This window comes from Corvus kubaryi, unplaced genomic scaffold (genome assembly GCF_017639235.1).
Source record: "Corvus kubaryi isolate FWS band 111438036 unplaced genomic scaffold, C.kubaryi_AGA036_p1.0 68, whole genome shotgun sequence".
Taxonomy (NCBI): Eukaryota; Metazoa; Chordata; class Aves; order Passeriformes; family Corvidae; genus Corvus; species Corvus kubaryi.
This window is the reverse complement of record NW_024582056.1, coordinates 16,619,644-16,644,693: the sequence shown is the minus strand read 5'-3', so window position 1 is coordinate 16,644,693 and position 25,050 is coordinate 16,619,644. Positions and strand designations below refer to the sequence as shown.

At 35.4% G+C, this 25,050-nt stretch overlaps 1 protein-coding gene across 4 annotated transcripts in view; it reads left to right on the top strand.

The window, feature by feature from the left end:
• Nucleotides 1-24,796, top strand: part of PTPN3 (protein tyrosine phosphatase non-receptor type 3) — a 164,300-nt gene extending 139,504 nt beyond the window's left edge. For all 4 annotated transcript variants that reach the window (XM_042048709.1, XM_042048710.1, XM_042048711.1 and 1 more), the window contains 9 exons: nucleotides 2,070-2,226; nucleotides 3,958-4,124; nucleotides 6,729-6,819; nucleotides 7,084-7,145; nucleotides 7,999-8,145; nucleotides 10,248-10,376; nucleotides 16,310-16,455; nucleotides 17,140-17,275; nucleotides 21,160-24,796. In XM_042048709.1, the coding sequence (XP_041904643.1) occupies nucleotides 2,070-2,226; nucleotides 3,958-4,124; nucleotides 6,729-6,819; nucleotides 7,084-7,145; nucleotides 7,999-8,145; nucleotides 10,248-10,376; nucleotides 16,310-16,455; nucleotides 17,140-17,275; nucleotides 21,160-21,237 (1,113 nt within the window). In that variant the 3' untranslated portion in view covers nucleotides 21,238-24,796. The remainder of the gene's footprint in view (nucleotides 1-2,069; nucleotides 2,227-3,957; nucleotides 4,125-6,728; nucleotides 6,820-7,083; nucleotides 7,146-7,998; nucleotides 8,146-10,247; nucleotides 10,377-16,309; nucleotides 16,456-17,139; nucleotides 17,276-21,159) is intronic.
• The last annotated feature ends 254 nt before the right edge of the window (nucleotides 24,797-25,050 follow it).

The following is a 25,050-nucleotide window of genomic DNA, read 5'->3' as shown; positions in this document are numbered from 1 at the left end:
TCGAAAATATAGACAAATATAGGAGCTCCGAAACCATTGCAAGTTCTTGTTGACATTTTGACTCTCCTACACGGCCCTGATATGGTCTTTAGATCACCTATCTTTTCACATATTTATATTTCAGAGGGAATAACTTAATATTATTTGAGAGAGATTAAATTATACGGTCATTCATAGTTACATTCTTCAGTCTTCCCTTTGTAAATTGTACAATATTATGGCAAGGGTGTTCTTAGGGAGCTGTGTATACCTAGTTAAATCAGTGCTGAAGAACATCATGGCTGTTCCTAATTCCCATTCTTTTTCTGTTTACATTTCTTATGAATCATTTTCAATCTTCCCTATCCTTCATTATTTTTTTTCCTTATTTCTATGGAAAAAGTTGGGAAAAACTATTTCTTCTTTAAATTTTTAGTCAGCTTTTCTGCATGAGATGTTTTCTTCCTGCATGCATCTTTCTTTTCTCTTGCTTCTTTTTCTTCTTCTTTGTCTGTTTTGTGGCACTAAGACAGGTCTTAAGTTTTCTTTCCTTTTACTTTGTTCTCTGACACAAATGACTCCCAATTTATTTTCTTCATATTCTTGCCTGATTTTTTTTTTTAATTTTACATTTTACTTCTTGTTGATTTTTTTCATTATCATTTCTCCTTTCCACCTCTTATTATTTGGTAATATCAATATGTTAGGAGCCATCAGTGCAAGGCATAATCAGGATTGGATCTAATTTTAATGTCTTGTTCACACTCAGGGTTTGGTGATAGTTGTTTGGTAGGGCTAATTATATTGAATGAATAAAGCTCAGGGAACCTGTGCTGGCTGTTAAGGAAATACAGGGAACACTTATGAAACAATAAAAGCAGTAAAGGTCTGTGTCTCATTCATACAATAAATAAATGAAGTTTATAGAAGTATATCACTCTTGTGTGGCTGAAGACTTCCTAGACAAAATAAAATTAGGATAGCAATGGAAATAAAATTGTTACATTACTTTGCACTCAAAGGTTGTAGAATCCTGCACATTCCTATTAGAGAATCACAGAAGGTTGGAAGAGACCTGGACATCATCTCGTCCACCCCCCTCCGCTCAAGAGTCACCTAGAGTCAGTTGCCCAGGACCATATCCAAATGGCTTTTGAGTGCTCCAAGGTGGGAGATTCCACAGTATCTCCAGGCAGCCTGCTGGAGTGTTCAGTCACCATAGCAGCAGAACTGTTTCCTGATGTTCATATGGAGCCACCTGTGTTTCAGTTTGAGCCCTTGGCCTCTGATCCTGTCACTGGCACCACTGAGAGCTTGGCTTCATCTTCTCTGTGCCTTGCCCTCAAATATTTATGTACATTGCAAGATCCCCTTGACCCTTTTCTTCTCTATGCTAAATACTCCCAGCTCTCTGAGCCTTCCTTCATGCAAGAGCTGCTCTAGTCCCTTAGTCATCTTTGTAGCATCATCATCATATCCTGGCCATAGCTTTAATTGCTTTGTGCTGGACATAGGACTAAGCATACTGAGGTGTGTGGCAGAAAAATAGCCAAACAAACCCTGGAGTCCAGCAGTTAATCTAAATATAAACAAGAATCTACAAAATAACAAAGATATGACATGTGTATGGATTTCTTTGAAATTTAAAAAGTGCATGCCTGGGGAATGTCATGTTACTTAAATCATGTTCGTGAAAATCATATTTGGACTTCTTAGTATTCACTGCATAAAAATGAACTGAATTATTTTATATGCTCAAAACTCTTTTTCCAGAAATTCAGAGGTTGTTGAGGCTTGGAGTCTGAAATACAGATCTTTGAGAGCAATTTGATGATGGCTGTTTGATTAACGTGAATTCCTTTTATAGCTATCAATATGCTGTTCGAACTGTTCCTTATCGTCATGGAGAGCCTTTGAGGCATGCGAGCTTTAGAGCTGAATCCTTTGATAGATCTTCTGATACAGAATATGAAACTTTGTCAGGAGAACTGTGAAGACTTTGCTTACATGATGTACTTAATATCCTTATACGTTCCTGCTTGCACAGCTGGATGCGATGACATTAATGTGTTTCTTTGGTCTTGAAACAGGCTGATAAATGCATACCAAAGCTGAATGAAGGTGATCAGATAGTATTAATTAATGGCCGAGATATCTCAGAGCACACGCATGACCAGGTGGTCATGTTCATAAAAGCCAGCAGAGAATCTCACACAAGAGAGCTTGCACTTTTGGTCAGGAGGAAAGGTAACTGGGCTAATTTTATTCACTTCTAATATTTTTGAGACTGTTTCTCTTATGCTTGTGTTATACCCTCTTCTGTTTGCATAAACATGTTCTCGGTGCACTTGGAATAGGTCTGTGGAAAAAGTAGGTCTCACTAAATTCAAATTAGTAGTACAAGTAGTTTAAACTATATAGGTTCTTACCATTGCAACAAAGAATCTAGCAAGTTAGAATTTCTTCTTATCTTTTGGTCTAAATATCTATGAGAATAAATAGTCCCTTGAAAGAGTTTTTTTGGTGATGTGGGGTGTTGAGTTTTTTTTGTAAATAAAGGATAATTTTATGACACCCCCCCCCCCCCAATTGCAGGTTCACAAAAACTCATGGGCTGTTCCCCTGCACAATTATGAGACGAAACAAGTCAAATAAGCTGCTCCTCACCTTATTCTTACAGTAGACATTTTGTGACAGTACTGAGTTAAACCTTTGCTGGCTGCTTGCAGAACTGCTGCCTGCAAAGAGGAGACAATATTTGAAATATGCAGGGTCTTAAGCCTGTAAGTTTAAAAATGGGGAACTCATGCAGCTTGGCTTTGTTTACTCCCTACTTAAAGACCTGTAGATCCCAAGAGCTTTCAGATGAGGTGAAACTCTTAATTTATTATTTGCTTTCCTTAAGAGGTACGGTAAGACATTAGCACCCACAATTACACGGAGTTTCTGATTACACGAAGTTATAAAAATCTGAAGGGTTTATGCATTACTGGGAAACAGGAGTGAATGAAACAGCCTAAGTGATATGTACTTCTGTAACACTGGCTTTATTTAAAACTTACTGTGTTTCTAGAAAGACAGATGGGCTCTTTATTTCATTTTCCACAGGCTTTATGCAGCATTTAGTTTTCCCTTAACTTTTCTAGTTCCCTTCCAACTTACGGATAAGAGAAATCTGCTTTTATCTAAAGATAACCTGTGGCCCTAAACCAGTCATTTTGTATAGGCATGAGTATGAACAGCTCCCCATTTTCTGAAGTTTGGCAGATATGAACTGTTCCCATCACTGCAGAGAATAACCACAGCTGGGCATGTTTGGTGATACAATACCTTTCACAGGGACAGAACTGCTATGCAGATTACTTCAATTATGTTTGTCATGTTGTGCAATGTGTTAGCAAGGAATGTTGTAGAAAACAGATTAATAATTTTTTTAACTTTAGTTAGTTCCTTCAATGTGAGCATAAGAAATTGCAAAAGATAATTCTGTGGCTTCTCTAATGGCAAAGGAGTGTGATGTAAGGATTTTTGCATTTGTTTTGCTGTTGGAGGTCCAAACGTATAAAAAAAAGGGTTTTTGTAGAGATATTCCATTAATTATGGCCTATACTTTTTTAGGAAAAGCTCCCTTGTTTTTTACCATGGTCGATGTTGTGTTTCATTGGCCTATCTAGCAGTTCATTCTGTAAGACAAGGTTGCAAAAAACTCCTTGTGCTTGGAATTCAAGTTCTTTGCCTTCATAAACAGGCATTTTGCATTTTTCTTTCAGAAGATCATAGGGACATTTTACTCTTTATAGTTTCTACAGTAATATAGTACAAAAAGAAATGCAATTAAATGTGTTGCTATTTGCTTTCCTGAGGTTTTGCAAACTGTTGTTATTTCAAGCTATTTTTTATTATTATTAGCTTTATAGCTAATTTTTTATATCTGTTAAAAACACATTAATGGATTATAACTTTGTACACATCTTTCAGTAGTGAAACCATTTGTGGAGCCCAAATCAGAAGATGAAGCTGATTCCCACACTGTCCCAGAATCTATTCTTCCTGCCTGTTCTGAATCTGGTGGTGATACACTGGAGGAGTCTATGGAGCAGCTAAGAAGAGGGCTAGAAAGCGGCACTGTCCTTATTCAGTTTGAGGTAGGTAATACTCAACTCTGTAATGCTGTTAGCATAGACCAATAGCTGTAACCAGTGTGCAATATAGGGGTTTTAATTAATTGTAAATCTCATTGTTCCTGATCAGTCTTATCTCAAGAGAGCAACAATTTGACTTGCCCGTCAGTTTCACACTTCACTACTTAGAATAGGGAAAAATGAATTATCAGTCTTACACAAAATACCATCTGTGGAGAAAAATGTGTTTGAATTAGTGTGTTTCTGGCTCAAGTACACAAAGTTCACTAAATTAGTATTTTTTCTGCAGTTGTTAATTTATTGAGTAGAATAGTGGGATTTTGACAGAGGTCAGTCTTGTATTTTATTTCTTTTTCTAGGTTCTTCAATGTGTTAGCAAGGAATGTCATAGAAAACTAATAAAATGCTTTATATTTTATTAAATTAGTTCCTTCAGTGTTAGTAAGAAATTCCAAAGGATAATTCATCTGTTTCTCTAATGGCAAGGGAGTGCAGTGTATGTACATTTGTGGTTGCTTTATTGTTGTAGATTCAAACATTTATAGTAGCTCTGGATAAACCCTACTTTATTATGATTTATAAAATTGGCATTGAGTTCTGGAGTAACCCCTTCTGTCATTGAAAACTTGTAGAACAACAATAAAAATTTTCCCTTTTGGTATTTTTTCCTTCACTGCTTTTTTTAAAGCTGTAGAATTTAATGGTAATGGCTGAAGAGTCGTGGTGTTGTTTATTGCAAAACCACTCTTTTTATGAGGTTTGCTTCTTTACACGATTTCTGAGAATTAAAATTCCCCTGTTTTTAAGGAATTGTAGACAATGGTTCATAGCTGCTTTCTAAAATCCACAGCACTGGATGCAATGCAGCAATTACAATGAATCTGTTGACTATTGAAGCAGTAACTCAAAAATGTGAACTGACCTTTCAATACTTTCTTATTGTCAAATTTGTTGACTCAATTTGTGCACAAATTTTCTGTAGTGAACATCATAGGGTATTTGATCCTTTATTATATTCTGATATATGATATTATGATATTCATACGATATTTGATCCTATATTTTATCCTTTTTTTATGGCACTATTTATAAAAGGATATTACAGAGAAAGCACAAAACCTTTTTGAAATCTAATAAACTAGGGGACAGCTTAGTGGCCTTCTTGCTTTGAGTTCATTGTTTAGAGATCTTCAGAACCAGAGGTAATGGCAGTGTCTCCTCATCAGCTTTGGTGACTCTCAAACTCTCCATTCAATTTAGTAAAACAGTAACTAATTAGCCAGTAGACTGTGAATAATCAAGTTTTTCCAGATATCTACCTCCATTTAATCAGAATTTAAGGAATGTGTCAACAGCAAGTGACTGTTTGCCAGGCATCAATGAAGCTTGAGAATGGTTACTGGACTTTAAATTATTCTTCCTTGTCTTCCTGAAAAAGGCAGAAATTGCAACCTGGCTCTAGTAAAGTGGAACTTGACTTATAACAAACAGAAGCTTTTCCATTACATATATTATCAAGTTCTCTTCTCACATGGCTTGTTTATGTTGTATAAGTTAAAAAATGCAGTGAGCTGTGATACAGAGTTTTACGGTCCAGTAAGTCTCAGTAGAATAAATATTTTTGTGTGTTGCTCTTTTTCTCTCGACGAGAAAGTAGGGGATTTTAGCCTCCTATTTGTTTCATTCCATTTTATGTATGGAACAATATTCAAAATCTTCATTAAACATGTAAGACGTAGTGAACTCTTTGGTAAGTGTTCGGTGAAGGATGTAAAACTCTGGCATAGCCGCGTTAATAACTCAGTTCCTAAGGTGCTTTTCTATACATTTAATATATACAAAAGCTATAGTTGTATAATTACAGTTCTTAATGTTTTGTTATTGTTGTTTTTTCCTCTCTGTACCTTTTTTTTGTCTTGTTTGATGTACTTAGAAGCATAAATCATTAGGGTTTGAAAAGAACTCTAAGATCATAGAATCCAATCATTAACCTAACACCAACTTCACAATTTTGGTTACACACACATTATATATACCCTATTTCATATGTCCACATTTACTCCAGATAAAGTTTGCTACATAAGGGTTGGCCCAAAAATGAAGAAGTCAAATGTTAAGAGATTGCAATAAATTGAAGTTTTGGTTTTTTAGGTACTTGCAGGATTGAAATGGATGGGTTTAGTCCAGAGAATAAAATTTTTTCTGAAATTTTTATACTATAGTTGATTTCAGAATATAAGTCTGCATCTATTTTTTTGTTCTGATGCCATTCATTGGTCCCTCGTTCTACCCTCAACCACTGTTGTCCTTCTGGTCTGTGATTTTATAAGCAAAAGGCAAACTTGCACAGTAACAGTTTTTATCAATGATGCTCACATGCTGTTTTTGGTTTGTTTTTTTCCTAGATGGATAGCAATAATATAAATTCTTGTCACGTTAAATACAAAAACCTCTCAAGTGAATTCTGGAGAAGGATAGGAAAAATATTAAAGAAAATAAGGATTTTTTTTTTCAGTCTATATATATATATTTGTGTGAATGTAATTAGTGGGTGTATTGCATAATCACATCCCTCAAAATCTTATAATTTTTCATTCTACTTTGCAGCAACTTTATAGAAAGAAACCAGGATTGGCTGTTACATGTGCAAAGGTACCTCAGAATATGGACAAGAACAGATACAAAGATGTTCTACCTTGTGAGTCTTAAGTACAGTTTCTGCCTATTTTGCATTTTAAAATTGCTGTATTGAACTTGCTGATTAAAGATTTCATTATATAATTGAAGTCATGTAATTGGTCATTTTATTTTTCTAAAAGGTAATTTATTCTGGTTTGTATTCTGCTGTTTGTGTCTCTGCAATTCCTCAGCTTTTTTTTTTTTAGCTTAATAGAGGGGAAGCATGTCCCTTAATTGCTAATTTTACTCCCTTTTTCTTGTGTGTGTGTGTGTGTGCGCGCAGATGATGCCACAAGGATAATACTGCAAGGAGATGAAGATTACATTAATGCAAATTATGTGAATGTAAGTCATACAGAGACCTGCATCTACTCACTTACTATATTACTAAAGCAGACTAAATTTGGGTTTTTTAGGGAATAAGGATATTTTGTTTTAAATTTGGGGATTTGTAAATGTAAAAGATGTAAAGTTTCATAATGTAAAAGATTGTGTTTGTTGGGAAACAAGTGACCATCCTAACATACAGTGGGTGCTACCATGTGGAAATGTGCAGAGTCTTTAACCAGTAACAATTGTTTTATTTTTCCATATACTTCAAATGCTGAGGTTGTCTTCATAAAAGTAAGCCTCTTTCCCTCTAGAACCATTTACAGCCTATCAGCTATGCTATGAAGGATCCAGAAGATGAACCAGATCCTTGGCTTCCCTAATCAATCAAGTGCAGGCTGGGAGTCAGGGAAAAGAGGGGAAAATGAGTATATATTTGTGTCAGATACATAAGCTAAGCACCTAAATCACAGAGTCAATTAACTTCCTGTGTTTAGTATCAGGCAGTAAACAGCTTTTGCTAGTGTACCTTTGGTGCATATACCCTGCCATCATTCCTTACTAAATGTTAAAGAAAATTTAGAAAACTTTGCAGTTTCAGGTTTTCAAGTACATTTTCACTATTAATCTTCTATTCATAGGTCAGCATCTAGAACTATAGAATCTGTGCTTTACATCTGTTTTAAATGATTTAATGATGTAAAAATGATTTAAAAGTTTTTCACATAACTAATTGTGGTCTTGGCTGTCTTATTACTTTTTGCCTTAATCGTCCCTCAAAACTTCCTGTTTGAATGAAATGCTGAGTTAAAATAGTTCTTGAGTAGTGAGAGCAAACTTAAGGTAGGATTTTTCTTTCCCTCTGTAGATGGAAATTCCTTCTGCTGGCATTGTGAACCGGTACATTGCTACTCAGGGGCCTCTTCCACACACATGTGCACACTTCTGGCAAGTAGTGTGGGACCACAAATTGTCACTGATCATCATGTTAACAACTCTCACCGAACGAGGACGGGTAAGTGCCCAGGTTCTTTGTATGCTGAAGAAATGTACTGTACCTTTGAACTTTTTTCCATTGTTATGGTTAAATAACCCTAAAAGAGGCCAACTTACTCTGTTGAATCATCCTTCTGAAGGCTAGGCTTTCTGAATTACTTGGAGGGAAGAGTTAGTCCTCATTCTGCTTTTTGTTATGCTGCTTTGCAAACAAACCAGCTGTCTGCATTCACTCTGTTGTGCTGATCAGACAGGTACTACGTGCTGTTACTTTTCCCCCTGAGTATTGGGCTCCATGTGTCAGTTTCTCTCCAAAAGATTCAGCAAATGTCTGGAAGCATTGAGTGGGTCGAGCAAACCTTGTGGTCCAGCTGTAAAAAGAAGTCTGCCATTGTGGTATTTACTAGCGATCAGAATTTAGCTTGCTTATTTTTATTTACATCTCAGGTTCTTTCCTAGAATTGCTCTGATAATTCTTCTAATTATGTTTAGATAAATTCTGTCTGTCCTTGAATTTTGGAATAGTATAGTGAAAATCTGGTGTATTTTGACTTAACGTGTCCTTTGTAGTTTTAAGATAAACTTTTTAGATTAAGTGGAAGGTTTGAAGTGGTTTTGAAGTTTTAGAAGCTGAAAACGCAACAGTTGGATTTTTTAAGAGGTGGAGAAGGTGATGACTCCTGTGTGCCTTCACTGTAGCCTTTAGCTGTATTTCCTGTGTGATCTGTCCTACACTATGAAGTTTATCTGGCACCCCAGTCAAAACCCAGTGTTTTTAGAAAGCAAGGGAGTGAGTATTTGAAGTCTTAAATAGCATAAAGATTGAGATGTAAGGAAGGACAGGTAAGCAACAATTAGGTTCTAACTGCAGTCAGGTTATGTAGCTGCTCATGGAAGCAGACATTATTGAACATCACCTGACATAAATATACTCCCTTCATCTTTTGATTGTATTGGTGCATTCATTTCCTTGTATTGAGGAGAAACAGATTAGTAATAGTCTGGAGTTCATCCAGTGAGCTGGAAACTTCAAGGCAATTGTTGATATCTTCTAATCATCCTGCTGGTACCTTTGCACACCAGACATTTTTTATGAGCTTTGTTTGTTTTCAGAAATTATTTAGATTTGCTCAGTTTGTAGCTGAACTTTCAGAGAGAGAAAAAGATGTATGTTCTTGTCAAGAATATCCCCATTGGCAAATACCAAACCTTTTCCCAGTCCCTGGAGGTTTTACATTCCGGACTATCTCTTTCCAATGGTGTTAAGATTTGTACAATGGAATTTTTTTTCTCCACAGTACTGTTCATTTTTTTAGAAATAAGTACATTATTTTGGCTTAAATTTGAAGGGGAAAGTATTTAAGATAAATTACCACAGTAAAAATTTCAGGCACGATGGTTATAATTTGGATTTCAAGCCTCTGAAAATTGAGCCCTATTAAAGGTAAAATTAAGAAATTTTAACTTTTCAAGAATTCCAGCTCTTGCTACTCTGTGATTTAAGTTACGTACAAAAACAGCTTTGAACTTTGGGCAGGTTGCAGTGTCACATCAAAGTTTTGATTATTTCCACAAGTGGAGATTCCACATTCTCATAGGGCTTCTTGTTTCTCTGCTCGTCCTTGTTTGTGGAATTTCTTTGCCAACATCTAGTCAGAATTTCCCTTGTTGCTTCTTTACAGTTGCCTCTTGTCCTTTCATCGTTCACTTTCAAGAAAAGTGTGGCTCTGCCTTTGCTGTAACCTGCTATTAGATGGCTAAAGTTAGTTACAAGTTTAACCCCTGCACTTCTTTTCTTAAGACAGAATAAATCCATCTTTGTTCTCCCACATTATGCCTTGAGAAGTCATTCTAGCAATTACAGATAAGCAGCAGCAGACAAAGCATCGTGCATCCAATTTACCTGAATATTTATTATAAATCACTAAAACAGAAGTTTATGGAGAATTTAACCTATTTTGTCCTGTTATTTTTCAATTTGGATGAAAAATATCCCACCAGCAAACCAGAACAGAATTTATACTGCTCTTTGAATTCCCTGAACCACGACATAGGAGGGAAGGCTGGAAACAGAAGGGCTTGTATACAACTGTCTTGGTGTGTGCCTAATTTTCTTTACAGACCAAATGTCACCAGTATTGGCCTGATCCACCAGATGTAATGGAATATGGCTGCTTCCGTGTCAGATGCCACTCTGAAGACTGCACGATTGCTTATGTTGTTAGAGAAATGGTCATTACAAACGTTGAGGTAAATGCCCCTTGCCTTTAATTATCCTCAAACAAGCTGAATGAATACATTTATAGATGTTTTATATATTATATTTATTTTATTTATTATTTTATTTATAGATTCGTGTTTGACAATGTATATGTCTGTGTGTGAATATGCATGTGTCTATATATACACACACATTTTTTAACATAGAATATGTGTATATTATATGGATCAACATTATTTCTTTAGAGCTTCTTCAAAGACACACTGTTTGAAGTTCTATAATATATTATGCTGCACAGGTACTGCAATAAGCATCATAAGGAAGTTTAGTGCTTTTCTCTAAATAGTTTTGCAGTCACTGACTCCTCACAAGTACTTTAATTTATAATGAGAGTGTTTTCCTAAGTAAATCTGCTCTTTCAAGGATGAAATATGGGTCACTTGGTTAATGGCACATGCAGCTAGAACAGCGAATAAAGAAGTAAAGTGTAATAAAGTTGTTTTGAGAGAAGATGCAGAATCTCACCAGTTCCTTTTCATTGTCTTTAGTCAGATTTTAAAAAAGAAAAAAATCCGTATGAATCTCAATTGAAATATGCTCAATTTATGAAAGATACATATATTCCATAGCTCTTAGTACTTTCATACTAATGTCTAGTGAATCAGAAAGCAAAGAGAAGGCAAAACACAGCATGTTATCTTGTGTTGTGAAATCTGTGTTCAGGTCACATCTAGACTTCCCACAACCTGATTGATAGGGTTTGAAGTTTGGTTTTTGTTTCTAAATTGACCTGCATTTCTTATATGTTTCCCTTCTTCCTCTCTTTTCCAAAATTCTATGGCCAGAGATATTTTTTTTTAAAAGATGAAGGCTTTGTGCTATCATGTGTAAGAAATCACTGTATACTGACCAAAGGCTAATTTGTAGTCAGTCTTTTAAACTTCTGTATAGTTAAGGAGCTTTTACTGTTACCAGAATTTCTAGTAGTAATATTAAGTAGTAAGCAAGGAAAAGGCAGTATCTGTTTTGAAATATAACATTGAATTCATGTTCTTACAGAAAAATGACCAATCCTTTAGTCTCATACCTTTGTAACTTGACAGTCTCTTGAGAGTGCATCCAAATTTGGTTTAGTGTGATTAAGTTTTCCTTTGCAGGCATAAACATGTGAGATGTCAAATGTCAGTACTTAAAGGTCATTCAGTTAAGACAGTTTATAGTATTTCTGTTTCTAAGGTATGAGAAACCACCCAGTCAGGGAGCAGCATACTTGTTTCTGTATTTTGGCCAAATAATCTGAAAGTGATAAACTTGAATGGCAGCACAGAAGAAATTACCCTTATAAAAGTAGTACTACAACTATATATACACAAAGTTTTGGTGCCTGTCACTCAAATTATTTGTAACCTTTTTAAGTCTCATAAAATGAAGGCTCAATTTTTTGCCTTTTCTTTTCAAGACCAAGATTGAAAGCTATACTGTAACACTAAGTCTGGGGGGTTTTGAGGTTGGTTAAGGCTTTTTATTTTTTAGAAAAAGCTTCAGAACACTTTGAGGACTAGAGCAAACAGACTAAAGGAAAGAAATTGTGTAGCATGAGTGCAGAGTTCATCACACAGTGCACTATTTTGTAAAACAAGATACATATTTCTTTATAATCCTTGGCAAAATAGCATAAGAAGCCTGAAACAAATTTTCATTGAGCTTCCTTTAAGATAAATGCCTTGCAATGTATGATTGGCCATTAAATATCACTGGTTTTGAATCATAAAGAGCCAAAGAACAAAATTAAGTTAGAAGTGTTACGGCAACTGTATACAGCAGCATAATGCTGTGTAAACGGTTGTCCAAGAAATGCCAAATGCCACTTGCCAGAGTATCTACTCTTGAGAAACGGGGCCTTAACCCTGATCATTCAAAGCTCAAAGACTCAGCTTTCAAGGTATGTTTGTGAAGCATACTGGCAAAGAGCACACCTTTTCCTGCTTAGAAGATAAAAAGACCATTTCAGGGTTAATGTAGTTCTACATTGTGATCTTTTTTATCTCATTATTGAAGATTATGTTATAACTTGTGTGAAAAAGGACATTAACTGAAACATTGAAATGCAAAATCAATTGCTTGGTTTTTAAGAAAAGTAAGAACTAAGGTTGACATTTCAAGTTTAAATTTCCTTCTTTCTATATGAGTATTATGATTATAAGCTCTATGTATTGATTTTATGGAGAGCACACAAATCTTTTATTAATCAGGGAGAGTCTGTCGTTTAAGGAGAATGAAACAAGGAAGTTTGCCTTTTGGTATAATTATAATAAGCAAGGCTCCAAACTGCAGAAGGATGAACAATGGATATTTTTGTGGCTGAAGGTCTTGACAGTACAGCTGTATTACAAGTGTTAGAGCAGCCGTTTGAAGCATTACCTGTGACAGGCCTATTCTTTGTCAGGAGTTTCAGCCCCAAGGACAGAGTTACTGGAAAAGATCATGTACTTCTGAGCAAAATCTAGGATGTTATCTTGACCACAATGAAGCTACTGCTGCAGTTAGATGTCTTGCCCAGGAGGGATATGGACAAGTACATAGTTTTGTTGGAGATTTTTTTGCTGAACAACTTTGCTGTAATGACAATAACCATTATCAGAAGCACAATAACAAACAGCTGGGGAAAAACATAATGTCTTAGACCTCTGTAGCTCCTTATTAAGTAAATCTGGATCAATGCCACGAAGAAGCTAAATGTTGGCCAAAGGGGTGACAAATAAACTGGGCAAGTCACATAATCCTGAAGTGTCACTGGAGTCTGTTGTTTGGGCCAATTTTGAATCCATAATTTTTAAACTGATTTGGAGAAATGCCAAATACATTAATTCCATTGAAATCAGCCCACATGAATTTAAAAAAAAAATAATAATTTTGGAATAGCAAGGTGTACAAGGTCAAGTTACGCAAAAATAGCAACCAAGCCATAAGCAGCTCTTGCTGTCTCACTTTCTCCAAGACTCATAAAACAGGACTAATAAAGTCTGATTTTTATGAAGAAAAATTATGCATTTATCCATCATTAGGAGGACTGTCATTGAAAACCTCAGTGCAAAAGGAAAAACTTGTGGAAAAAATTTAAACTGAGTTCCAGAGAATAGTGGTTTGATGAGTAACTTGACTATCATGAGAAGTTACCTCTTTTTTTCCATTACCAGGTTTGTAACAAAGGAGCAGTATCTGGGAGGAATAGTGTTTAAAAATAGGTATTGCTAACAGAACATGTACTATAAGGCTAACTATGGAACAGTAACTACAATTCTAGCATTTTTTTTCTTGTGTAAGTGCTAGATTTTAGTAAGTGTGATGGTCTTTTAATGGAAGTTATTTCCATGTGGGGTGTTGTTTGGCTGACATTTTCTGAATTTGAAAACTGACTTTCACTAGACTTCAAGATATAATGTTTTTAAAAAAGCCAAAAACCCTGCTAAAAATAGCTTTAAAAAATCTGGACTTCATCAGAGTACTGCTTTGATATTTTCCGCATGTGCCATAAAAGCTTAGACATAGAAAAACTAGTTCTAACATAAAGGAATATATTTACTGTTTACATTAGGTTTAAATTGCTAATAAAACATAAAGCGTTTTAAAATACTTGTGCCTTTTGAAAAGCAAGTGGCAGAATAGTCAAGTTTCAGCATTTTGAATCATCTCAGAAGAGCTCAATAAAAGAATCAAAACTGATCATTTTAAACCACAAATAATTAGAAAGCTACTCTGAAGCTTGAGGCATACCTGGAATAATTAACACCTATATTGGTCTCTAAAGATGATTAGGGCACATAACAGAAATTGAAGATGCTTACAGCAAAAGCAGCAGCTCTGAGAACTAAGTGCGTGTTCTTAAAGTATTCTCACTCTGAATAATCTTATGTAACATGCTTTCTGTACCTAGTGTCTGTAAACTATTTAACTTAATGCAACTCGCTGTATTTGAGCCTGAAGTGCTGATAAGTAAAAATTAAGTTAATTCTTTCATTTGTTCTGAGCTTGTAAAATGACTTGTTGCTTCTACAGATCACTGTCAGTGTTTCTCAGGTGTGCCACTGGCACTTGTCCAGGTTGTATAGTTTTAGTTCTTGAAGCACATGGAAGACAACTGGATACTCAGTCTTGGATAACTTTCAAATTAATCAAGTCTTTGTTTCACCAGGATGTTGTAATTCAAACGTCTCTGATTTAAGAGAATCAGCTCAAACTCTTCCGTGTAATTGCTGCTTTATCTCATTTCCCTTTTGAAGAGGTTCTTATTAAGCATGTGCAGATTTTCAAAGGAGGACTTTTTAATGACATTTTCTAGACATGTTTTTGTATTTTTTTCAATCTGTGGCATTTCAGAAAAATGTGAACAGTAATCATTTGATCAAAGTCAACTTTTTCTGCTCAGCACAGCTGGGTAGCAAAAAGACATGCATGCTTTTTCCTGCAGAGATCCTGGTCATTGTGCATCTTTTGATGACATGGATGATAGATCCCAATGCAATTCGTATTACAGCGAGCTTGGTTTTTACTGTTAGATTATGTTGTCCACATGGATCTTTTAATTGTTGATTGCTCACGCTCTGCCTTTAAGAAGCAAAGTATGAGCTGTGTCTTCTTTCTTTTTGTCCCTGTGGGCAATTGTAAATTTCTGCAATTGCTTTGACGGGAATAAATGTATTTTCTAAGACTCTACTTAGTACATAGGTAGTACTTATTCTATCTTTTGTGTCCTACTAACCTGTTCCCTGGGAGTGGAACATCCTCAAGTGGGAGGAGAAAACAAGCAGTTGAAGACATTTAAAACAAGTCCTATATTTCAACAGTTGTGAGCATAAGAGAAAAGGGGGAAAACCATTTAAAGTCACTAACATCACAAAAACATTCCTGTGTGCACCACTGGGGGAAGGCCAGTTTTTATAGACTAATCCAGTGCTAAAGGAGTTTTATTTTAGTAGGGTGTCAAATGTTAAGTCTGGTAATGGACATAAATTAAATGTAGGTATCAGCTTAACTATTGCAAAACATGTGGAAGGAATAAAGGAACGTAAAGACTTGTCTCAGTTTGTAAAGTGTGAGATCCTTGCTGCGTGATGCAGCAGAGCTCACGAGCATCTTAGGACTTTTCCTTCCCACCTTAATCATTAGTTACATCTGTAACATATCAGTTGAGCTCAATCTGACTGCAAAGATGATTGAGTGATTTCATAATCAAAGTTAACAAAAAGCTAAACGGAAAGAACTTCTGTAAAACCGTGGGGGTTTTATGTATAATTGATTCAAAAAAAGAACTCTTTGTATAACAGAACCTTTTAACTAATTATATTGCTTCCATACAGAAATGTATCCTCCTGTGGATCGTACAGATGTCATTCATATATGTACAATGAGCATGTATGTATGAATGATACATATATTTTTTTTTTTCTAACAGAAACCAGATTTAGCAAGTGTTGCAGGCAACTTCATTATTCCTGAATCTCTAAGTGTTCACAGACATTTAGAATAGATTGTAGAGCCCTAAACCCCTGTTATATTGGTATGATTCTCAACAGTTCTGCTGCTCTCAGTTGTTTCCCAACCAGTTCTAAGCTATTGTATAGTACTATCATGCTTATGTCTTGTAGCATTTTACCTCAGGTTGAATCAATGATGTCAGAGTATAATGGGTCAACAGTCAATAAATAAAAAAAATTAAAATCTTTAGATTGCAGAAGTTAAACTTGATACCTCATTTATTTAGAAAATGCTATGTTTTATGAATTCTTTCAAGAGTTACATGTCCATATTTCACACTTAATTTTAAAATCACATTTTCTATACCATCTGTCTCTTACCATATCTGCAGAAAACACTCGCTGTGAAAAATATTACTTGTATCTAGTAAACATTAATACAGGAGTCATAACACTGGACATTTTTTGAAAACTTTACTGTATTTTAGACAGAACAGCAACACACCGTCACCCATCTCCAGTACGTAGCTTGGCCTGATCATGGTGTTCCTGATGACTCCATGGACTTCTTGGAGTTTGTGACCTGTATGAGGCCAAAGAGAATAAAGAACGAGCCAGTTCTTGTACACTGCAGGTACTTGGGTTTTAAACTTCTGATTATAGATATGCTTCAGCCTTAGAATAAGCATTTGATGTGAAACATTTATCTGCAAGACAGGAGATTCCTTGAATTAGATGAAAAATTTAAACTGTAAAATTAGGTGTAAATTTTACTGCTGAAGGCAGAAACACTGATGTTATGTCTAAAGGAAGAGTTTACTTTGTCTCCCTTTCTCCTGCAACCTTTAGGTGAAATGGCTTAGTCACATAATTATCACAGGTCTGATAATCTGCAATTTATTTTTGTTCTCTGGTTTTTATCCTCTACCATTGTTGTAATCTCGTTTTGAATGCTACTGCAAAATTTTTTTTCCAGCTGTTCAAGTGTGCATCATAAAAGCAGTCACTTAGCTCTTACCTTTTTTAAGACAAAAATACCAAACCAGTACAGTTTGAGCAGTTATAATTGTTTAAAAATGCATTTACTTTAAGTGAGGTTTTAGTTTTATTTATATTAAAAAAACTTTTCTTTTTAGTAGTTGCCGGAAAATATTACTGAAGTTGCTGTAAAAATAAACTTTGCACTCTCTTTGAATTTTACTAGGATCTTCCTGTTATTTCCAAGGCTGTTTAGCATCCTACTATTAAGACTGTGATATGAATCTGGTGCATTGCAAAAACCTAATTTTATAGACTATTTTCCTGTTGCATTTCACAGCGCAGGAATCGGTCGCACTGGTGTATTGGTCACTATGGAAACAGCCATGTGCTTAATTGAAAGGAACCAACCTGTTTATCCACTGGATATTGTACGGAAAATGCGAGACCAGCGAGCTATGATGGTGCAAACATCAGTAAGTGAAGGAGAGAAAGCATTATTTTCTGTATATATACTGCACTTGTCAAGTTATAAAACAGGTCCAAATTTTTTTTAAAGGATCTAGTAATATGAATCTTCAGTTGCCATTATACTTCAAACTTCATAAAGTTAGCATAATGTAGCATGGTGGCAAAGGCTGCTTTGCTAGTGAGGTATGTATTTACCTAATTTGTAAATATTTCTTGTGTTGCCATGAAAAGATAATTGTTTTCTATACATAGCAAGTAGTTAGAATGCCCAAAGTCAGACTTGTATTGATCATCTGTTCGCAGTCCTTTGTCTAAATTCTCCGCAAGAAACTAGAATAAATTTTTGCTTTTCATTCTAGTACAGAACATTATAGGAAGTTATTAAACTGAAGGTAAAATCAAAGTGGTTTTGGCCTGGTTTGAAAAGCAGGAAGTGGCTTTTCAATAGGTCACTTTAGAGTAGAAATTCTGGAAGAACCTATTACGGATTTTGTTTTTTAATTTTGCCACTACCCAGTTTGAAAAAACAAAGGGCAAGTTGTGTAGCATCTGTAACTGAAACATGAAAGTAAATGGTGATTTTAAGATGAAAGTGGCTCAAAGACAACTTGAGATCATGAGGGCAGTTTTGTGTCAGCTTTGGAAATGAACATATTGATGTTAGAGACCAAGGATGAAGGATGAGAGATTGTTCTTTCTTTAGGAGAGGCTGGATGACAAGAATTCTAAGTGTGGGTTATCTTGGAGAGCTAAATGCCCTATGAGAAATGAAAGTAAAGGGGTTTAGACACAGAAAGCAAATAGTTGAATTGGGTGTTTCCATCTCATCTTCCAAAGAAAATGCCTGAAATGCATTGAAATCAAATCCATTTGATAACAGAAAAGTTAACTTAAGAAGACAAATTCTATTCATTAACAGGTTAATGACTGCAGGAATGAGCATTATGACTAGATGTGGGGGAAATCTTGCATCACCAAAGGGCATAAAAGTGTCAGGACCTCCAGCTGCCTGTGTACCATTAGAGTACTCAGTGAGCAGTTTGTCTGTGCATGCTGCTGGGACTCGTGTCCATTGCAGCAGGAGTGCACTCTCTGGAAGAGGATCAGGACTGTATGGTTGACAAGGGAGTTGTTTGGAGGGTCCCCTGCCTGTTCCTTGCTGAAGTGGAAGCTGAGCTGATGACAAAGGTTGTAATAAGATGAAGAATACTAGCTTCAAGTTTAAGGAAGCTGAGTGTTAACTTCTGGAGTTTCACCTGCCTACAGCCCTCAGTTTCTATAATTACCCAAGCAGGTTCAAGCTTCAACATTCTAGAGGTGGTCTTCTGGCAAGCTGAAGTTTACTTCAGGTTTTTACATCTGATTCTCAAGAAGAGGACTGAGTCCCTTTTGTTACAAGAGAAATCAGCCAGAATTCTCCTTTCACTCCACACTTTGACATAACTGAAGAATACAGAGAATAGTAAGAAATACAGCTACGGTCAGACACCTGGTGTGGAAAATGAGTATATAAAATAGGATTCTTTACCTTGCTTGCTGTGTTACAGTTTGCTGTCAGCACAATCAGGAGAGGGATGATCTGTAGCAGCAATACTGTGAAACTAAATTCACTTGTTATTTCTGAAGTAGGCAGATACTATTGTGAAAAGCCAGCGAGCAAATTGGCGTACTGTCCTGTAAATGAGACACAGAAGCAAGCACTCAACTGTGAGAAAACAGAATACCAAGGTGCTGCATGTTAATATTTCGATCTATCCTGGGTGGTCTATCACATTCCCATGCCTGAATTCCAGCTAGCCTCACTGCTCATTTTTGATATCCTGCTTAGGGTTTCTAGGAGAAGCCATTAGAGATTATTCAGTTGTAATAAGGGGATTGTTCAGTTTCAATAGCCTTGCCTAAAGCTTGTTCAGCTGCCCTGTGGGGATTGTATGTGTGCTCCAATTCTAAGGTGATACAATTTGCCAGTTGAATGCTGTGTGTTAATATTGGGCAGGGCATACTCAATAAGAATAGACCCATCAGAGCTATTACCTGGTCAATTTAGTGTCTGTTGTTAATCATGTGAAAGCTGTAGTTTCTCAAAGACCAGTAATTTGGTTACTAGGAACAGCAAAACAAAAGCTTCAACCAAAATGATGAAGGTATAACAAAGTTGGTGTAACTGTATGGCCTTTCATTTAAAAAAGAAAGATTAACCATTATGTTCCTATAAAGAGAAATTAGATATCTAAACAGTGCAGAATAGTGCTTAGGATATACATAATAGTACTAGCTACCATCTGAGTGAGCAGTAAGAATACATGCAACAGATAAGAGCAGAGAAAACAAGTAGTCAGAGATTGAGTCAGAGGAAGCAATGCTGAAGCACTCATTCTTTTATTTGTTCAGTAACTTGATCACAAAAGTTAACAGAAGTATTGAACAGAGAGCTAAATACCACACCTGGCTTTTTCAGGCAGTAGAAATATGGAAATGACAATAACAATGAAAAGTCAAGGTAATTAAGAAATAAGAACAAAGTGATACTGAAGGTGGGAGTAATTGACTGAAAGGTTGAAAGTAAAGCCAGGAAAATCGAGATGAAGAAAACTCATTTCCACCTTCCTGTTTCCCTTCAAGTTTTTCTGTACTTAAAGGAAAAAGTATTATGTTATGGACAAGAATAACATTCCTAACTGCTTGTATTTAAAGGCAACCTAAGATCATTCACAGTCCAAATGTTATCTTTTAGCCCTGCCCTTTGGGAGATAATGGGGGAATGTTTCCAGATGCTTCTGAAGAGTTGGTGGGAGCTGACAATACAAGGGCAGCTGGGAGAACATTTCAAAGATGGAAAAAGGGATTTAAAAAATGTGAAGCTGTGCTTATCTGAATATATGATATGGAACTCTGGAGAAAAGTGTTCATTTGGGGTTTTGACAATATTACTTTCACAGAAGAAGTGAGGATGCTTTGATCTTTGCAAGTTCTTTTAAATTTCAATCATCTTGTGTTCTCAGGATTGTGTTAGTCATAAAAATTTATTCAGGCTACCAGGATTTTTAGTTCTGCACTAGTCCTATTAATAATGTCTCCTTGTATCACTTTTTAGGAAGAGGCTTGCAGGCTAATTGTTCTTAACAAATAGTTACATCACAAGGTCATGGAAGAAATATTCTTTGTAATAGTATAATGCAGAAGAGCAACTCTAATTTGTGAAGATTTTAAGATCTAATTGAGATAAAAATGTTGAGCGAGAGAAGAACTAATGTGGGTACTGATCTTCAAAAATATTAATTTGATCCCCTTCTGTTACAAAAGGAGATATGTGGTCTGATCAAAAATTGAAAATTAGGTGAGTCCGCCTGCAGTACTGTAGGTGGTTTGGAAAAAAAAGTTAGGTAGCTGCACCTATATATCCTATATGGTAACTTTAAATGAGGTCTTGGTCACATAACTTGAATGTGCCCAGTAATATGTAACTGCAGCATTGGCAAGCTCAGAATACTCGTAATAACCAGATAACTACCAAAAAAACCCTGCAATAGATGACATGTATAAAGAAGGCAAATATCAAGTTAAACTTAGAAAGATACGCATAGTTTTTATAAATAATTCCTATTCCCTGAAAATTAAGCACATATTCCTTTAATTTTGGGGACTTTTTTGTTTTCCTTGGTGTGTGATTTTTGATGCTTGTCCTTTAAGGAAGAGTAAATGTCAGCTTTGTTTACTGTGAACACATACAAGAGAGTAGGATTTTCTCCTCCCATCCTTGTATCTCCTCTCCTGTCATTGCTCAGGAAAAAAGGAAGCTGTGGAACTCTTAGTCCGATTCAACAATACTGTCTAATCAGCAGTTTAAGTGAACATCCATAAATGTTTTTGTGTTTTCTTTCCTATGCAGAGTCAATACAAATTTGTTTGTGAAGCTATTCTTCGTGTTTACAAAGAAGGATTGGTTCGACCACTGGATTCCAGTTAGCACAGCAGAGAAGGACGAATTCTTTTTTTGCCTAAAAAAACTGCTCTTTAAGTAAAGCAAGGGCTCGTTTCTAAAAGCAACTGGAATGGACTAGAAGCCCATGAAAAGACAGATGAGCACATTTGAACTGTGGCACTTTAAATTTCTCAAGAAGATTGCTAAATCATGTACAGTATAACAAAGTCACATAGATAAATATATGACAGCAATTGTGTGTAATATGCTTTATTCACATAGACAACCATAAACAATCATGGAAACCTTAACACATATCTTTTACTGCCTTAAAACACCCTTTACTTTGGAAGTTACAAAGTTCCTTGTGTTTCTTTTGAAATAGCAAAAAGAAAACTCCTATTATTGAAATGATTCAGTTTAAGAAGGTATTTAATGTATTTGTATTGTATAAAAGTTCATTGAAGGTGAATATTCTTATTGAAGGTAATGTTCTTATTGGGATACTAAATATCCATGGAAATGTAACCTTGACTAAAAGGCTGACAAAGAGCTTTAAAGGCTAATGCATAACTACTGTACATTGAGCTGGAGAAATTTAGTATTCCCTTACCGTAAATCTATTAGTGAGTATGCCAGCTGTTATAATATGCTGCTTAGAAATCACATCTACTGTATGTGATGTGAAAATAATGCTGCATTTAGGCATTTTATGCAGATGGTACAGTCTACATCTTCTGTTGATCAGTTTTAGTAGCAACTTGCCCTTTTGACAGTGACCTACTTCGTAACAGTTTTAGTTATTGCACCCTTTTTCTTCTTCTGCTGTCCACCTCCTTTATACTTTTCACTGCTGTTTCTATATGTGGACTGAAAACATTTTAACTTAAAATGAGGTTTAATTCTCTGTCATGTTTGTTTCCATGTGTATTTATGAGTTCTCAGATGTAAATGTGGATTAACGTTGCACACAAGTACTAGACTTTTGAATTACTGTATATGCAAAGTAGTCTAATCCAATACTGGAAGAAAAATTACTACTGAACCCATCAAATATGTTGCTGCTATTTCAAGGTGTGAAGCTTACAAGGGCACAGGTGTTGCTAGTGTTCAGATGGTGATAAAGTGTTGACTTGCTGCCCTCCAGCAAAAGCACTCTTATCCAGCAAAACACGACTCCCTTTTGCAAGAGTTATGCAGATTTACTGTGTTTCTTGCTTATACAGAAATGCAGCTAAATTCACCTGAAGATTTACATGGAAAGAGAGAATGAATTTGTACACTGATGAATAATTCACCCTAAGGTACACTGGTCTCTATTTCATTTCAGATGGGAGAATTGGAATTTCTGAACAATATAACCACATTTGTATAATGTTAAATTATTTTGTGTGTGCTTTTTGATTAACCTAAGATAGTTATTAATTTTTTAATAGTGTTTAAAAATATTCTAAGGGACTGTTTAAAACTCTGTTATTTAAAAAATTAGTCCTAAATAAGGAAAAACTTTTATGGGGCATATTAGCCAGATATTTATATGTATAAAAGAGAAAATCAGATAATTTTTTTTTCAGAGAGATATATATGCACACACATATTCAGATGTATTTTAGAATTATGGTTTGTATTGTGGATATTATCATTTATAGCTGGAGTTTCATTATAGAAACTATCACAGCTGTACAATGTGCATCTCTCATGTTACTGGAAGATTATTTTTTTCCCCAGGAGATAACTAGAAAGTGAATGTAGGATGAGCTATATTTCTATCTTGTCTTTTGCAGGCTTGGTCCTTTCTCCAAGATTACATTATTAGCTATAGCTGAAGAAGATGCCTGGTTACTATTTATTGATCAAAAGAGTTTTAATTGGGATGTGCAGGGTAATTGGCAACATGGAAAACTTTTTGGCTTTGTTAGGTTGAAGGGTGAATAGGTTTGTGCTCATCCTTTTACACTTCATTCCAAATTTCACTTTGACTGAAGTTTTTTGTAATATTTTGGATCACTGTCATCTTGCTTGATTGAGAATAGATTAGAAGGCAAAAGACCGTACCTCTGATTCATTCTTACCTTGCTAAATTGCATCAGGTATCTCAGTCTGTCTGTGAATCCAAATGTAAAATGATAGTGGACATGCGCTTACTACTTGGGAAGCTTCTTTGAAAAATCCGTGTGGAAAAGTGTTGCACAAGTGCAGGCTGGTTGCTGCTGGTAGAATATTGATCAGTAAGAAAATCTAATGGCTCTTTCCTATGAAAGAAGTAGTGGGCAGTAAAGAATGTATGTTTTCTGGAAGGGTAACAAAAGTCTCCTCTTTGTTATGTGTGTACCTGTCTGTTAAAACCTCTCTTTTTTTTTTTTTTAAAGTTTTCCTGTGCCCAGGTCTCAGAGTCATCCCTTGCAGTTGGCATGACTTGCATTTAATTGTTTGTCATGAAGTGAAAAAAGGCAAGAAAATAAATTGTAAGAAAATATTTAGAGCATGTTTGTGACATCCGTGTCTTTCATGGAAGTACTCAGAGTTTCTTTGTGTTCAAGGTTATTCCTATATTCCAATTGCTATTTATGTTTCTTCATGTTGAGTATGTACTTATCAAAGCACTGTAAATGTATTTCCCATATAACTTCAGTCTCAAGATACATGGTATAGGCTTGACTTCGGTTAGTATGTGTGCATTTAAATGATGATGGTTGTATTGTGACAACAAATGCTGCTCTTGTTCTGGTAAACTAGGATGGGTTTGGTAATACCACTGGGGAGCTCTTGGATTTTAAAAGCTTGTTTGAAATTGCTGGCGATGGAGAGAATACTCAAAGCTGTATAAATAGTAATTCTATAAGTTTTTTTTTTTTTTTTAATTACCCTAGAGGAAATATTAACTACATAAGTATCTTGTATATTGTGTCCATCTTTATTTCAGTCTTGCTGGGTTTTGCACGTGTACCTGTAGGGTCCATAGGGGAGAATTGAAGGGTTTTGTCTTCTCTCTGTAGTGTGTGATGACTTTGCACTGAATGAAGTATGCTTTAGATCTGATCTTGCAATGAAAGCATAATTATGAACACATCTTAACGCCAGCTTTTTTTTCCACAAAAATTAAGAAATCACGAAAATGTAGATTTAATTGATCAGTTTGGGGGGGTTTTGATGGGAGTTAAAATTTGTGACTATAAAGTTTTTAATTATCAAGTGATTGGCAAATGGCAGAAAATTCTGTGAAGGCAAGATTCTGTATAACCTTCATAGTTTAACCTTGATTTCTTCTGTGCTGGCATGATCATGAAAATAAGTATTCAAAATGTCTGGTGTGGTGGTGGATGAAGAGGGAGCAATAAACCTTTGAGGTTTTCATCACTGTGAAATACACTACAGAATTAAACAAATTTTAACTTAGTGGCTTTATATTTGATATGGAAGTAACTAAACTGCCTATTCAGAGTGTCTTCAGAAATGTCACAGGGGACCACTTCTGCGACAGAGGTGAAAGGGACAGATCTTGCTATTTATTAAAAATAAGAAAAACAGTGCCCTAAACCATGAATGCCTTTTGTGTAACCAGATGTATGAAATACAAATCATTAAAATACAACCAAACTTTGAAGAGTGGTGGTGTTTTGCAGAAAAAAAAAAAAAATTGTAACCCAGGGGTTTGCTTTTAATTATCCTGTCTTTTAGGTGTTGCTACTAAATTATATGCAGTCAAAATGTACCCATGAATTCAGCAAAAAGTCTTCGTATACACTCAGTTATTTAACTGTTGGTTTTCCTTTTCTCCCTCCTATTTTCTACTATGCAGTACTTGGTTAAATATATATGTATTTCAAAAGAACTCTAGTTCAGAACTATCTAATGAAC